We start from the raw sequence: 18055 nt of genomic DNA, 5'->3' as shown, positions 1-18055 counted from the left end.
ACTTTACCGCTTAGTCAGTTTTGAGAGGAAGATGGATAGAAAGACAAAGGGAAGTGAGGCAGAACACTATACAATTTTACTAAGGTTCTAAACCAAGTGCCTCATTACCAGCATTCCCTTAGATTTTCATTTGTAAGAATCCCTTTAAAAACTTAAATCACGATATAAACAGATACCTGAAAATCATAAGGCAACGGTCTGTCTGTAAAGGTTGTCAAGCTAGAACTTGAAGAAAAATCATGCAGGCATTAGCTTTATCATAGCCTCGAACACAAGGAGGTGACAATTTGCATTATTCAGAACTAGAGAAGAGTAGAGTTTACCTCTTTTTTTTTTTTTTGAGGAAGATTAGCCCTGAGCTAACATCTGCTGCCAATTCTCCTCTTTTTGCTGAGGAAGACTGGCCCTGAGCTAACATCCGTGCCCATCTTCCTCTACTTTATATGTGGGACACCTACCAGAGCATGGCTTGCCAAACAGTGCCATGTCCATACCCGGGATCCGAACTGGCAAGCCCCGGGTCACCGAAGCAGAATGTGTGAATTTAACCACTGTTATTACCGGGCTGGCCCCATGCCACTTATTTTAAGACATGACATTGATCTAACTTCCTTTCAGGGAGAGATCTATTTTAATTTAAAGACATTAAACTCTTTCATTTTAATTTAAAGACATTTCCCACTTTTAAATATGGTAAAATAAGTGTAGAATTGAGAAAACAAATCACAAATAGCTAAATAAAACAAAAGGCAGACAGAAGTACTAAAGAAAGGTACAGTTATGTGCCATAGGAAAGCAGGAGGAGGAGCAATTATTAATGAACAAGCACTAGAAAAGAAAGGGTAAGGCTTCATGGAAAGGATATTAAAGGAGGAGAAGGAAAGTTAATCACAAAATGTTTTATAAAGCTACATTAAAAAATGGAAAATGTAAAACTATATATCCAAATTTTGCTTAAAATTTATAAAAGGGTATTCTAAGCTAAAAACATTAGCTAGGGCTAGACGCATAAAAGTAAAAGTATGTTCAGGGAACAGTATGTGGTCTAGCATGTTAAAGCATAGGACTAGAGAGGGATGCTACTGATTAGGTTAAAAGGGTAGTCTGGGGCTAGATCACCAGAATGGTATAAACTAACCTGTACTGCTTTTTTTCTGGTGAAGATGATTGGCCCTGAGCTAACATCTACTGCCAATCTTTGTCTACTTTATATGTGGGACACCGCCACAGCACGGCTTGATGAGGGGTATGCAGGTCCACTGAAGCAGAGCATGCAACTTTACCACTTTGCCACCAGGCCAGCCCCTAACCTGCGTTTCTGAAAGGTAACTAAAAGGAGAATAAAAAAATAAAATGAACAGAAGAGATTAGAGGCAATCAGAGTTAGGAGGAGAGATGAACAAGAACACCAAGATGAGATGAAATGAATATGAGACAGAACAATCAAGAATTAGCAAGTTAATAAATGTGAAACATAGAAGAAAACCAAGAGTTACAGATGACTCTGAGGCTGAAGCCAAAAGTTTCCAGTGCATGACGCTAGTGGAGTTACCAGTGAAATAGGGTGAACAGTAAGACAAGCAAACTTGGGAGGGATGCATTCATTTGACACTTTCAGTTTGAGGAGTGGCTGGAACATATTACATGGTAATGTCTGGTATGAAAGTAGAAATATGTTAAGTCTTCAGAAAGGAATCCAAGATGCAGATGTAAACTCGTTAGTTTACTGGCATAGGGATGATAGTTGAAAAGATGAAGGCATTTATAAGAAATGAATAATAGGACCAGCGCCAAGAGCCAAAAAAGACTAGCAAGAGCTACAAGCAGTAGCAAATACACACAGGCCAGAAGCACTCTCTTAAATCAAGGTCCTACTTAGCATCTATTAAGGCAGGACTGTCGTACTCCCTGCCTGACTCTTCTTCCCTTTCTACCTGTAGCTAAAACCCAAGAGGAACCCAGAGTAGTCTTAGCAGTGGCTTTCATAAACTACAAGCTTAGTCTTTTTAGCCCTGTCTCCATGTCCCTCCCGTTTGCCTACAACAACTTCAGCTTCAGTTTATTCCCCAAAGGCTGCTTTTTGCCAGGGTCTCTAATACATAACAGCTCCAAGACAGTACCTCCTGTGAAGTAAATACAGCTGGGGTAAAAAAAGAAAATAACAAGAACGCCCCCATTCTATCATTTGTACTTCAGGTACAGCAGTATTAACATCTTCCCTTTATCCAGTGGGCTAGACAAGATGATAAACCCAGATTTTAGAATTTGAGAGAGAACAGAATGAATGCAATTGATACAGAAATCCTCAAAACAATACACAGAAGTATTGAGCAGCACTTAACACAGAAAAGAAACCCTCAATCATGTAAGTCAGAATCTTTTCCAATATCATTAAACACATTTCCTAAATGATCTGAATAGAAAACTACATTACAATTAAATGGAAACTGTAACCTATATTTCATTAATAAGTAATCTATACAGTTATAGCAGTAACTACTCATATACTAAGAGTGAAAAAGTAGCATACTTAAAAGAGTGACTCTTTAGGAGTGGAGAGAATGAAGAAATGGAGTGGAAGGTGATGAGTTATCTACTGATACTCAAACGTAGCCTTTAAATCTCACTTTAAAAACGTAACAAGGGGCCGGCCCGGTGGTGCTAGGAATGGAGAGAATGAAGAAATGGAGTGGAAAGTGATGAGTTATCTACTGATACTCAAACGTAGCCTTTAAATCTCACTTTAAAAACATAACAAGGGGCCGGCCCGGTGGCGCAGTGGTTAAGTTTGCATGTTCCACTTCTTGGCGGCCGCGGGTTCACTGGTTCGGATCCCAGGTACGGACATGGCACCGCTTGGCACACCATGCTGTGGTAGGCGTCCCATGAATAAAGTAGAAGAAGATGGGCATGGATGTTAGCTCAGGGCCAGTCTTCCTCAGCAAAAAGAGGAGGACTGGCAGTAGTTAGCTCAGGGCTAATCTTCCTCAAAAGAAAAAATAAAATGAAAAAAATAACAAGTTGGTTTTATTGGCTTAAGAAAAATATCTTCCTTCCTCCATTATTATTAAAGTAGTAATTTTGTATCTAGTTTCATAAAAATTACTTCACACAAAAAAATATTTTCTTGGCCCATTCTAAAAGTTGTATTGTGGCAATGGGCAGAAATTTTTATAATTTTCTCTCCATTAGGCTTTCATAGGCATATTATAGTAGACACTGTTGCTATTAAGTTATAAATATCAATAGTTTAAAATACTGTAAGCGGGCTAAACAAGACTGAACAATGTCCAAAGTGGAAAATGTTAGCTGTAAACTTCTCAATATTAACTCACTAAATGACTATTATTTTAAGGCAGGAATGGCAAATAGGTTTTATCTTACAAGCCAATTCTAATCAACTTGTTTTATTTCTTGAAGCACTGCATTGAGAATTCAGCTGGAAAGATGCTATGGTTTATGCCATAAACCGAGTAAGAAAAAATGGCCCTGTTGAGAACTCTAATACATATTTGCCATCCTTGTCATTAACTCTCACCAAACAGTATTGATTTCAACTATTGGTATCCGAGTTCTAAATAATTTATTGCAAGGTAGGCAAGATTTTCAAGACATTTCTTTATTTTTTTCACTCTTCGGTGTGAATGTCTACATTTACCATTTTAAATCTATTCAAATTTCTCCAATTAACCAACTATATACCTGGCATGCCAGTAGCAAGACTCTGACCAAAAGCCAAAGTTGGATTTGCTGCAGCAAGTGATTCTGCCTGTTGCCCTTGCTGGCCCTGATTGGGAGTAAGAGGGCGCTGACCTGTTCCAGCACGGAGAACCTACAAAAAACAAATGATTTCCTTAAAAATGAAATTATAAAATAACAAATAAATTTATCTTGGACAACTTTGTACATATCACAAAAGACCTTTGGATATTCTCTGAACATAGTTACATTCAATGAAATGTCGATTTAGCATGAAAAAATATAAAACATAGTCACTGGCTCTTGACAACTAGAACAATCTATTAAGCAATATGGAGAGTCCAGAAGGTCTTTGGGAAAAACTGCTTCTAGCATTGGTGCTCTTTAACACACCAAAGTAGTATTAAAATAAGAGAGAGATTTATTTGGGAGTAGGGGAGATGGCAAAATCTTAGATGAAGACAAAAAAACTTAATTTAGGTTTTACTATTTTCTAAGGCTGAAAACTGAAATACAGGAAATTTACAGGAATAAATTAAGTATGATTACTCAGTTAGTCTGTCGTGAGATTGTGGCGAAGAGTGAAAACTTCAAATTGAACCAAATTTTCAGAATTCAGAAGCTTTAGCAAAAGTGAATAAAAGCTTTTTAGTGTAAAATCTTAGGGTGACAAAAAGAATACAAGATTACAACAAAACAAGGAGAAAACTCAAGGTTGCTCAAGCCAGGCTCCTCTGCAATATGTAGCCGTTGTAGTGATTCTACACAAGCAGGATGGACATTAACTTCACAGAGATAAATACTTCAAACAGTTCAGGACAAGGGGGATTCACTGTGAGCCCACCTTGGAAGTAAGCATCACACAGAGGTGTGCTTATATTCAGGTAGTGTTATGTTTGCCCAAAGAAGATAGAGATTAAAAAAATTTATTAAACGATGCTGTGGTATAATCTACAAGGACTGAGCCAAAGGACAGCTTCAAGAGAATATCAACATAGTATCAGAAACTGTATGCAAGGAAATTTAGACAAATTTAACTGCCAAGTAAGTAATACTATACTTGCCATTACGTTATTTCTTTGGGATAAATATGATGAATCTGACAACCAGAATTCTGATATTTATCAACAATGTTTTTACACTTATCAAAATAGTTCTACAAAGTGGCTGCAATAAAAAAAATCTTCGTGATAAACATCTTGTTTTAAAAAGTTAAATCTAACCTTTCGTAAACATACTTCTTTTCTTGCTTAAAATTATGAAGTATCCAGCAATCTCCTTTTTCTGGTCAGAAATATATTAAGTTCATATTTAAATTCGTAATTTAAATACCCAGAAGAAAATGAAGTGACAATTACTTTACAGGAACATTAAATAGCACACTTTAACAAGTGATAAAAAGAAAATTAATAATTGCTAGATTTTAAGACAGTTTCAATAACAAAAATGCAGAAATGGAACACAACCAAATCTTTAAATTCTTATAATACTGATTGGGGGGGGAACCCCATGTAATCAATACCTGTGTACCAACCAATACGCTAGTTACCATGTTATATATTGAGGAAAATAAGAGAAAATATAGATCTTGAACACAAGAAGCTCATAGAATTTCAAAGATTCTTCAGGTATTATTTAATGAAGGCAGGCCTATACCTGTTGCTGCCCAGGCTGAGCTTGTGATGCTGCTTGCTGATTTGCTGTGTTGTTTGCCGCAGCTGCAGCTTGTTGCTGAAATAAATTGGCTGGATACACCCCCCACGGAACACCATAATACTGAGGTGGAACCACTGCTGGACCTAAACCCCACATCCCACCCCCCAAAAAGAAAAAAAAAAAGTTACTACATTGTATAGATAAATGAGGTCAGCTATCACTATATCATAAAAAGGGCAAGTGTGTAAACTTGAAGCAGATGTCCTTAAAATCCTCTATTCACTTATACCTGTTATACCTTTTCTATCTTTTCCTCATTCTATTAGGGAGAAAGTCTCATTCAGGTATTGATTATTCAAAGAGAAAAGTATTGAGGAGTGATAGCAGTGGCCTTAATGGAGAGATGTGAAACTAAATTCAGGAAGACCAACGAACTGACAAGACACAACCATCTATTCAACGTTCAGTGAATGCCAGTTTATAGATCTGATCCTGGCAAACACAGATATTACATTCAGGGAACATTGGACACCATAAAATTCTAAGATTTCCTATGCTCAATTTATCCCTTCTCTCAAAAGACTATTTTCTGACCACTGAAAAGAATTACAAAAATAAAACAATACACTTTTACCTTCTGATTTGCAAGCTGTAACATAAAACTAGGGAACATTCTGGTACCAAGCTTGCTACAACTGTATTTGAATTGTAAACCTTGAATTTAAAAATATTCTTCCTGGGGCCGGCCCCATGGCCGAGTGGTTAAGTTTGCACACTCCGCTGCAGCAGCCCAGGGTTTTGCCGGTTCAGATCCTGGGCACGGACATGATACCACTCACAAGGCCACGTTGAGGTGGCGTCCCACATGCCACAACTAGAAGGACCCACAACTAAAATATACAACTATGTACCAGGGGGCTTTGGGGAGAAAAAGGAAAAATCAAAAATTTTAAAAATGTATATATATTCTTCCTATTTGAAACAGAACATCAGAATTCTCACCAAAGCAATTGAAAATCACGTGAAAACAAATGAAACACTGGTGTTTATGTGATTAGGAAAACAGGACTAGTCAGTCAAGACAAGAAAGAACTAGGTAATATAAGTACAGAGGGACATGGACATAAGAAAGCAAACTAGGAAAAATAGAATCAGTTGTTCTTGCTCTATTCTACTTTATTCAAGACAATGTTTGATTCCTGAAGAGTCAACAGCATCACATAAAATAAGCCCCACCCACCATTAAACTAATGAATAAGATGTCATGATTCTTGACTAATAATAACAAACGTGTCCTAAAATGCCATTGATGTAATTTTAGTATATCTAATTTGTGTATTTTCGAAAGTCAAACTCTTGGTTTCACTTTGTTTTGGAAGAAAATAAAGCCCAGTATAATTGACTAAAATGAAAAGCTTCAGAAAGTTTAAAGGTGGGCAAGCCCTGTGGCATAGTGGTTAAGTTCGGCACACACTATTTTCAGGAGCCCAGGTTCAGTTCTTGGGCACGGACCTACACTACCCATTGGCAGCCACACTGTGGCAGCAACCCACATATACAAAATAGAGAAAGACTGGCACAGACGTTGGCTCAGAGAGAATCTTCCTCAAGCAAAAAGAGGAAGATTGGCAGCAGATGTTAGCTCAGGGCCAATCTTCCTCAGCAAAAAAACAAAAGTAAGAGGGGCCCTAGCCCCAGTGGCCTAGTGGTTAAGTTCAGCACACTCCATTTCAGCAGCCTGGGTTCAGTTCCCAGGCACAGACCTATACTACTCTGTCAGCCACCATGCTGTGCTGGCGGCCCACATACTGAAAAAACGGAGGAAGATTGGCAAAGACGTTAGCTCAGGGTGAATCTTCCTCAGCAAAAATAAACAAAAAGTTCAAAGGTAAAATATATTTCTAAAGGGGCTGGCCCGGTGGCCGAGAGGTTAAGTTTGCGCGCTCCACTGCAGGTGGCCCAGTGTTTCGTTGGCTCGAGTCCTGGACGCAGACATAGCACTGCTCATCAAACCATGCTGAGGCAGCATCCCACATGCCACAACTGGAAGGACCCACAACAAAGAATATACAACTATGTACCAGGGGGTTTTGGGGAGAAAAAGGAAAAAACAAAATCTTAAAAAAAAAAAATATATACATATATATATATATATATATATATATATATACACACACACATATATATTTCTAAAGATAGTTTAAGCACAATCTACAATGAGAACTGTTATAACACTGGCAAGGATTTATGAAGGAAGGATACACTGTCAAAACAAAACAAGAACCAGACATCTACCAGAACCTCTCTGTCCAAAACAGTAGTCAGAAACCACCATAGCTATTGAACAATTAAAAGTTGGAAAGCCCAAATTGAGATGTGCTCTAAGTATAAAAGATACACAGGATTTTAAAGACTGAGGATGAAAAAGAAGAAGATAAAATATCTACTAATAATTTTTAAAATACTGATTACACAGTGAAATGATAATATTTTGGATACTGAGCTAATCAAACACATCACTGAAATCAATTTCACCTTGTTTTTACTTTTATAATAATGTGGCTACTAGAAAAATTTTAATTATATTATCTGGCTCACATTATCTTTGTACTGGACAGTGCTGGTCTTAGAAAGCCTAGAATGCTTCCCTCAAAACTAACAACCTCTTATAGAGCTGGTTCTTTCAGTTGTACAGGTTAATGATTCTCCATATGTATCATATACCAGCAATTAAATGGCACCAGGAAAGCTCACGTGATTCGTCTTTATGGAACCACATGCAGATCTATACCAAAAACTACTGAATGTGACAGGTTAGTTTCAGCCTGCCAAGATATCAAACAAGAATTTGAAACTAACATTTTTTTTCACTTCTTAAAACAAAGTTGAGTATAAAAAAAGTCCTGAAACTCCTAAGCAAAGACTGACTGTTCTATAGTCATGATAATAACTACCAGAAGTAGATTTAAAATTAAAATTGCCTAATTGATCAGTGACAATTCACTTGAGTGAACTTATCTCTGAAAGTAAAAGAATCAGTGTCAGCCTGGAGTTATGAAAATCAGCCCATTAGCAGACTCACTCCAATGAACACACTTCTGTGGCTGCATCACCCTGTTCCCGCCTTGGTAGCCAACATAAACCATGGCTAAGACTAATTCATTTCTGTCTCTGTAACTAACTCAACCTAAAACAACCTTCCCCCACAAACTCTATAGAAGACCGGTAAATTGCTTTGCTCAATAAGACTGACTAGCACACAACTCCCCCTTACTTAACATAAGCAATAAACACAGCTTCAGGGTTTTAAAAAAATTTTTTTACAGCTTTACTGCAATACAATTGACATGTAACATTGTGTAGTTTCAGTTTTTATTTCAGATTTTGAGTGGTGGTCTCAGGCTTTGACAGTTTTTAGTAAGTTCTTTCCAACTCTAACCCCCTACCCCCTACCTTTCTGTCCCTCAGGCTTGCTTGCACATTTAACAGCACTAAATAAACTTTACTTTTCAGATACTCATTCTCTTAAGATTGTTGAAGCTCTTTATCTTACACTCTTCTCTGACCTGAGTATTAACAGCACATACCCCTAGTTTATTTTCTGTGAAATAACTTTACTTTGCATTGTCTCTGTGGGTATCGGGATTGGTCACAAGAATGAAGACTTGTGGTTGACAATGCAAGATTTATGAAACTACGAAATTGAAATGTAAAACAACTATGTACAGGAAGAAAAGAGTTATCAGACTTAGGCTTTCTCCTGTAGCATTAGAGTTGAAGAATAAACTAACTTTCTGGAAACTTCAGTTCATTCTGGATGTTTCAGTTTTTCCTAGGAACGTCAAATTGCCCAAATAGATAAAATAAAGTACATATCACAATTAAAACTAAATTCATAATAAGCAACAAGGATGAACAGTGAGTTACCTGCTAATGTTGCTGCTGCAGCCAATCCTGCTGCAGTATACGGATCGGTCCCTGGAGGAGCAGCACTAATAATATATGGATTTGGCACAAATGCAGCTGGAGCAAGGCCTGCTGAGAATACACCAGCTGTATTCAAAAGGGGGAGAAATAATGAATGAAAATGTAAAGTATGATCTTCTTCATTAGGTAAAAACTTTTATACTTTGAATTTGGGGTGGGGTTAGGAGAGTGTATACAATAGTTCAAATTCCTACTAACTGAGTGACCCTTGGCACGTAACACAACCTAATTCTAAGGTTCTTCATTTATGAAATTGACGTATCACCAGTTGTCTTAAGAGGATTTTTGTGAGAATTAAATGTGATACTGAATATGAAATGACTGCATAATACTAGCACCTAATAGACACACAATGCATGTTTAGACCTAGAACTACTACTGTTCAATAGTAGTTTTTTACTTAATCTTTTTTTAAAAAACTACCTCTTTATCCTTTTCATTTTGTTTTGTTTTGCTGGGAAGGATTCACCCTGAGCTATCATCTGTTGTCAATCTTTCTTCTTTTTAAAATTTTTTTTCCCCTTCTTCCTAAAGCCCCAAGCATGGTTGTACATCTAGTTGTAAGTCCTTCTAGTTCTTCTGTGAGCCACTGCTACAGCATGGCAACTGACAGATGGGTAGTGTGGTTCCACGATCAAGAAGCGAACCCTGGCCGCCAAAGCAGAGAGTGCAGAACTTGAACCACTAGGCCATTAGGGCTGGCTCCATTCAATCTTTATTAAGCCATACATACCACTGAGGAAGACAGATAAATCTGCCCTCACAGATCACTCCACCTAGTGAGAAAAACGAGTAAACTGGCAACTAGAATATAGTATACTAACTGCTATGGACATAGAAAGGAGGGCTGTCTAACTAGCTTTGGAAGGGGTGGGCAGGATGGAGTAGGATTATAGTGTATAAGATAAAACTGGAGCTATAAATAGAAGGAAGAGCCATGAAGAGTTTCCTGGGTCCCGTTAAGTAGCTGGACTTTACCCTGAAAGCAACAGGAAAACAATGAAGAGTTTTAAGTAGGAGAGTGTCTTTAAGTCAATTTTGAGCCTAATATATGCCAATATGGATTTAGCAAAGCCTAAGAAAGATTTTTAAATAGTCATTTGCAGTACTTATTAGAGAGAGAGAGAGAGAGAGAGAGAAACTGCTAGTATGGAGGAATCACTGTGTAGACCTTTTACTGTACAGTACTAAAAAATTACTTGGAAAATACTGCTAGAGTTGCCTCTTCTGGAGAATACCAGTCAAGTAGAAAGTGAGGAAATAATGAAAATGGATGTGTTTAAAGTTAAAAGAGTTCAAAAAGGTTAAAGTTTAAAAGATGATTGGGGGGAGCATATGGGGATAAAAGCAGATGGACATAAAGTAACACTTAAAAAAGTATCCAAAAGAAGCACTTACCATAAAATCAAGACTAAAAACCTTAATTCTAACTATTTTATAGTGGATTTCAAATTTTTCACTGACCCACAATATGAAATACATTTCATATTGACCTAATATTCATACCCACATATATACACACAACAAAGACCTCAAAAAAAATTTTATCCTTATAAAGTTCCAATGCACTCTATTTTCTCTTTTTCTCTTTATTAATTTCCATAATCTATTTAATTTTTAAAAATACTGGTCGCGACCACCAACACTCATTTTACGCCCACGCACAACATGACTATCTAAAAAAATCTGTTTATAATAAAGGAAATAAGAATTAAACAGAGGGTTCAATTATATCCCTGCAATATCACCCATCGAAATATCTGAGCAAAATCATTTGCTCAGAGTTGCATTCTTAACTATGCCCTAGGTCAAAGATTTCAAGATTTCCCTCCAGTTCCTCTACCGGGAATTATTTTTATTACAAGAATAGAAAATGTCCTGATATTCATGGTCTACTCATACCACTACACAATCTAAAAGCCATGACATAATATTCTCTATTTTTATAATTAAAAATGATTGCTTTTAAAAACTTAAATACTATTGGAATGTATAAAGCAGAAAGTCGAAGTCCTTATATAACCTTTACTGACACGGTTATTTCCTTCTAAATTTTTTTCCATTTTAGAAATGATTTTAATATAGCTCTTTCATATTTACATTATAAAGCAGATAAGAAGTAAAGTTTCAAATATTTGAAAAACAAGGAATTAGTTTGACCTAACGGATATATATTGAATCTTCTGCTGAAAGAAATGGAGAAGCACATATTTTAAGCTCACGTGATTTCACCTGGAAATATTTCTAACATATTAAACACCAAATATGCTTGTGTGTACATATATACATATCTGTGTTCACATGTATATATACATATGTGTATTTACGTATTTATATATGCACATACCTATATATATGCTTCTAAATTTTTTAAAGCATATATACACACACACTAATACATTTTGTAATCCAGGCTCTCATGGTACTTCAATATGCTTTTTCACGTGCCAATTAACCATAGATCCCCTTCTGTGTCAACAGATACCTTCTAGCTCATTCTTTTTAATGGCTGAGTAGTATGTATTCTACTATACAGAAGGAACACGATTTAACCAGTCTACTACAGATACCTATTTAGATGGTTTACAATCTTTCGCTACAAATAAATAATGCTATCATTAAGTACACAGGTCTCTGATTATCATCATTTCCTTATAAATTCACTTAAATGGGCAAATATATATAAATACTTAATCCACATTTCCAGATTATCCTCCAGGAAAGTTGCATCAATTTCTCGTATATAAGAATGTCACTCACGCTCCTGCCAAAATAGGACTTTATCAAACTTTTTAAACAGTTGTTAATCTGAGAGGTAAAATAAAGCATTAATTTTTGTTTTAAGCTATGGTTCTTTGCCTATCAGAGGCAAGATATATCAATCCTTTATACGTTTATTTTTCTCACTTAAATTTTTAATCCATCAGGAATAGGACCCAATTATCAACAAGCTATTTTCTAAATACATTCTATTACCAACTTGAAATGTCAATTAAGATTAAAATCCACCCCACCAATGCACCCCAAACACACAAACACATATCTATTTCAGAGTGTTCTTGTCTACTGATCTACTCGTATATTCCTAGGCCAGGACCACACCATCTTAATTACTGTAAATAATACTTGTCTTGAAATATGGTTGAGTAAGTCCCCCTCTTCCACTTCAGTTTTCCATTAATTTTCTGGTTTTACTTTTCTGAGACAAACACGAAAAACAAACTTTCAAGCTACCAAAAATCCTGTTGGGATTCCAATCAAGAATACATTAATTCACAAAGGGATTTAGGGAGAATCGACATCTTTATGATACGGAGTTTTCCCAAAAAGGCACGTGTCCCCATTTACTCAAGTCTTCAGTAAAAGTTTATAGTTTTCTTTAAATATGCCTCACACATCTTTAGTTACTTCCTACTCCACTCCATAGCTTCTACTTTCTCTTTTGTATCTCCCATGTCCTGATTACTATGGGTTATCTCAGAGTTCTGGGAGATCCCAAGTTTTATCTTCCAGTTCATTTAGTCCTAACTGACAGCTAGTCAAATTATGTAGCCCACCTATGTCCTTTTATTTACAAGATTACAAAATGGTCTGTTTTCACATCATTTTGTTGTTTCAAGACCTCTGATGTTTGACGGTTTAAGTCTTTTATCTCTTAAGATTCTAAACCTACTTTTAAAGTTCTTCTCACAACTTTAAAGTTCTCTTATTTCTACATCTTGGCTGTAAACTCTACTGTTTGTTATATGACTCCTTTCTGGCTGATCTTTCTTGTTTGCACTGTAATTTTTGTTTGAAACACTATCCTATATAAGAGATTCTCTTACACTCACCTGTCCATCAGGTAGTATCCTGACTGCCAACTACACACGATAAAGTTAAGTCTCCAAACCAAGTCTTGTATTAGTGGCTTGGGGGCTCTTACCCTACATGGTTAGCATGATTCAAACCCCAATCCTGGTAGTGTGTAGACCCTCTGTTTGTTTATCCCTCTTGTAGCCCTCTACAGCCTACACGGTTTATTTGCAATTTACTCCTAAGGATTGTCTCTCAATTTCCTATATTACAGAAATTCCCCAACGATTTAAACAGCCCCGCCTTTTTCTTTTCACTCTCTCCCCTTTGAGTACAGATGTGTATTGTAAAACATAAAATATTTTGGATCTGTTATCTCTTTCTGGTCCAGTCCATGGGCCAAGTCCAACCTGGTACCTATTTTTTTTGTATGAACTAGCTAAGAACAATTTTTACAATTTTAAATAGTTGAAAATAAAATAATTTGCAAGACATGAAAATTATATGAAATTCAAATTATAGTGTCTAAAGATTTATAGGAACACAGTTTTACAGGAACTCATTTATCGTCCACGAGTGCTTTTGTGCTATAACAGCAAAGTTAAGTAGTTGTGACTAAAACACCGTGGCCTGCAAAATCTAAAATATTTACTATCTGGGCCTTTATAAAAAAAGTTTGCCAAACACCATTCTAGAATAATCTTCTAAAGCTGCATGTCCATTATAATAGTTACTACCACATATAGCAGTGATCATTTGAAATGTGACTAGTCTAAATTGAGATCTGCTCAAAGTAAAATGTAAACCTGATTTCAAAGATTTCATATGAAAAAAAGAACGTAAAATTTCTCATTTAGTAAGTTTTACATTAATTACATTTGAAATGATATTTTGGGTATAATGGGTTAAATAAAATATTATTCAAATTAATTTCATCTATTTCTTCTTAATTTTTAAAATGTGGCTACTACAGAACTTAAAATCTTATGTGCCACGTATTACATTTCTATTGGACAATGCTGTTCTAAGTGAGATATCAGCCAGCCAAGAGATGACGGACAAACTTGGATAAAAGGACTAATGGTCAACAATGAATATATTTAACTGTGGAACAAAGATTAAAAGCTGGGGCCAATTTTGGTAAATCACATGTTTCTTAGAAGTATTTCCATTTTATTCAGGTTTTATCTGCAGAGTTTCCCAGATGGCTTCACAAAGAAGTTCTGCCAAATCTTTAAAGATCATGTTAAGTCTAATATTATTTAAAGTACGCCAAAGAATTAAAAAAAGAAACATTTAGGGGCCAGCCCTGTGGCCAAGTGGTTAAGTTTGCACGCTCTGCTTCAGCAGCCCAGGGTTTCACTGGTTCGGACACTGGGCGTGGAGGACCTAACACCACTCATCAAGACATGCTGAGGCAGTGTCCCATGCATCACAACCAGAAGGACCTACAACTAGAACATACAACTATGTACTGGGGGGGAGGCTTTGGGGAGAAGAAGAGGAGAAAAAAAAAAAAGAAAAAGAAACACTTGTAAATTCTTTTTATGAAACACATATATTGATATCCATATCTGACCAAAAAACGCAAAAATGCACACACAAACTAGCTACCAATTTCAAGATATAATGAAAGATAGGAGACCATTTTACAATGACAGCAAAAGATTAAATACCTAAGAACAAACTTATCAAGAAATTCGCAAACTTACAGGGAAGAAACTTTAAAGCACTCATAAACAACACAAAAGCAGACCTGAATAAAAGTAAAGATACATCATGTCCTGGATGAGAGTATTTAATGTCATAAAGATGTCGATTTTCCCTAAGTCAATCTAAAATTTTAAACTGATCTTCTAGAAGTAAATATGCGGATTCTAAAGTTCATTGGAAAAAGCAAATAAGCAGAACAAAAAATTTAAAAGTCCAAAAAGGAAGAGCAATAATGAGTGTAGTAGCCTGCCACATATTAATCACACCATAAAGCCTCAAAAAATAAAAAGTGTTGTACTGGTCCATGAGCAGACAAGAATCAGTACAGTTCTAACAATGAGCAGGAAGGACTACGTATAGGGATAAAGGAAGTTGGGGAAAAAACAGGTCTAGAGTGCACGCTGCTATTAGAAGTCATCTAGAAATGTATGGCCATCTTTGATTAAAACCAAAAATACAATTTGGGACCTAGGAAGCCTTCCTGGATTGGCACAGAACAAGAGAAAGTTAAGGAAAGATAAGCAACTTAGCATACCCTCCCTTCATAGATTCTGACGTTGAGAGCATTTACAACTATTGCGAGGAAATAAAACAAGGTCAGCCATAATCAGATAGGCATAAAATTGGTTACATGGAGCTATGCGTGATAAAATGAAATAAAACTATACATACAGATTTACCAATGTCATATTCCTGGTTTTGGTACAGTACTATAATTACACTAAGATGCAGCCATTTAGGGAAAACTGAGTGGGGAACCACTTTGTGCTCTTTGCAACTTCATAAAACATTAAAAAAATCCAACATGCACAACACATACAACACTTGAACTCTAGCAGTAACAAAAGTGTAATTGTAATAACTGACCTTACAGTAAAGACTAAAGGTCAAAGACCAAATAACCTAAGATTCCTATTTCCAAACCATTTTAAAAATAAAAATTCTGATTTGATAATCGACACAGGTAACTACATTTGAATTTCCAAGTGTTTGACTCTCAACTTCATAATAAGCAAAAAACTTATATGCTGACAGCTTTCATCAAGATATAGAAACAGTTCTTCTATATAAGAAATAGAACTATACAAGAAATACAAACAGTTCTTCCCCGGTTAATCTTTACTCTTGCCATGTAATATGTTACTCTGAAATGAACTACCACCATTCAGCAGAAGAAAAATGAAATGTTCTATACACTAACACAAGATTTTCTAACAGTCTAATCAAAATCATAACTTAGAGACTTACCTATATGTGGCTGCTGAGCCGCAGCTAATGCATATTGCTGCTGTTGAGCTGCAGTTAACTGCTGAACTGTTAGTGCATTAGTCCTCTGAAAGAGCTATTAGGGAAAATAACACAAAGATTAGTCTCAAAGCGTTTCATTTCTATTGAAAGCTGGAAATAGAATATTTTAAACACTTATTTGAATCACTTTATCAACTATAAGGACAGTTTACTCAATAAAACATTAAGTGTTCAAGAACAACCTTATTATTTATTCAATGCCTCACAGCATTTCAGGCTATACCAATACATAGTTATGGGGAGATTCCTTAAAGGAAGGGTATGTTTTACCTGCTGCTGGGAATTGTAGTCAAAAAGGCCTACAGTAGCTCCTGAAGAGTCCATTGGTACCTGATTACCAGGATAGTCAAACTGTAAGGAATCCAGACCAACTTGTTCCATGGCATCCAGATTCTGAGTTTCAGGATTTGAAAATTCTTCAACAAGTGGTTTATTAGCTGTAGGATTAGGAAGAGGCCCCAATCCTTCCGGGGGATTAGTATTGGGGCCCAGGCGCTCAACTACTTCAGTTGGAGAGGCTTGACGACTTCCAGGAGTACGACTATACGAAAAAAAACACAGAGGCATTACGAGTAAAACTAACAAGTCAGTCAAAAGTTGAAATGGGAAAGTAGGAAAATCATGAAAAACAAATGGTTATAAAATACAGAGGGCAAATTAGGCACCCCAGGTCACTAACCATTCTACATTATCACATTTTTTCTATCTAACCTCCTCTTAAGAATTGATATAGTTTCCTTTTTTATATTATTAAAGATTATCCTCCCCAATCTGAATAATGTAAAGATATAACTCAATTTTACACATAAGAAAAGTGGCCGATATCACAACTTATGGTTAGATTACTTCAGACTTTTGTCTCAAATCATAGACAAAATGAATGGTAGGCATGAATATAGCAGACTATCAAATGCCAAACATCAGGAGGCTTGAAACCAAAACCCACCTACCATACTCTTGTACTGTTCACCAGCACATAATTTTGCTATAATATCTTGCTTAATATTTCAGGAAAAAAACAGGCCATAAAGGATCATTATGGCCTTCACGATTTAAGGGCATAAAATGTAGGTTACGACAGAAAAAGGCAGTGAACTAAGAAAAAAGGCTGACTCCTGACTGTGTCTTTAAATATGATGTTGAGTAAATTATTTCATCTTCTGGGCCTCAGTTTCCTTATTGAGACTGAAGAGATGACCTCGTGCTTTCAACTAACGAGAACAAAATAACTATTTGTGGAAACCCTCTACGACAGCTCTCCCCAAACCATCTTTATCACACCAAATCGTTTCACTTTAAATTACCAGAAAGAAACGGAGAACATTTACCAAAAATTATGTACATCAATGAAAAGCATAACTCTACATATAAAAAAAGCAACTTTCTCTACTGTCTAGCCTTCTTAATTTTCCCAAGAAATTTATTAACATTGCACTAAATTTTTAGCGCAGACTATAGTCATGCATCACTTAACAACAGGGATACGTTCTGAGAAATGCTTTGTTAAGCGACGTCATCATTGTCAAGCAAACATCACAGAGTATGCTTACACAAACCTAGATTGTATAGCCTACCACACACCTAGGCTATGTAGTATTAATTGTATGGGACCACCATCATATATGTGATCCATTGCTGACCAAAATATTGCTATGTGGTGCTGACTGTCTTCTCTTTTTATCAACATCCTTCATGGTCTAAACTTTATTTCTAGACGTAATTGATCCTCATCTGCAGTCTCTTTTCTTCTACAGAATATTTTACATGAGATCCTTTCCCTCACAAGAAATAAGGCTGTTCTGAGGAATCATGAGTTCACAGCATATTTAAACATAAGTACACTAAATAAATGGCAGTAACAATTTTACCTGGCTTTCAATGCCAGTTGTTATACCTA

At 36.1% G+C, this 18055-nt stretch overlaps 1 protein-coding gene across 24 annotated transcripts in view; it reads right to left on the bottom strand.

The window, feature by feature from the left end:
• The window catches only part of PUM2 (pumilio RNA binding family member 2), a 93899-nt gene that overhangs the window by 39575 nt on the left and 36269 nt on the right, over positions 1–18055 (bottom strand). For 20 of the 24 annotated variants that reach the window (XM_070512554.1, XM_044771997.2, XM_044771989.2 and 17 more), the window contains 5 exons: positions 16429–16699; positions 16099–16192; positions 9283–9408; positions 5356–5498; positions 3703–3832 (listed from right to left, as the gene is read on the bottom strand). In XM_070512554.1, the coding sequence (XP_070368655.1) occupies positions 3703–3832; positions 5356–5498; positions 9283–9408; positions 16099–16192; positions 16429–16539 (604 nt within the window). In that variant the 5' untranslated portion in view covers positions 16540–16699. The remainder of the gene's footprint in view (positions 1–3702; positions 3833–5355; positions 5499–9282; positions 9409–16098; positions 16193–16428; positions 16700–18055) is intronic. The other 4 variants (XM_044771995.2, XM_070512545.1, XM_070512549.1 and 1 more) reach the window with 1 other exon arrangement.

This window comes from Equus asinus, chromosome 6 (assembly GCF_041296235.1).
Source record: "Equus asinus isolate D_3611 breed Donkey chromosome 6, EquAss-T2T_v2, whole genome shotgun sequence".
NCBI classification, from domain to species: Eukaryota; Metazoa; Chordata; class Mammalia; order Perissodactyla; family Equidae; genus Equus; species Equus asinus.
This window is presented reverse-complemented; position numbering and strand designations above follow the sequence as displayed.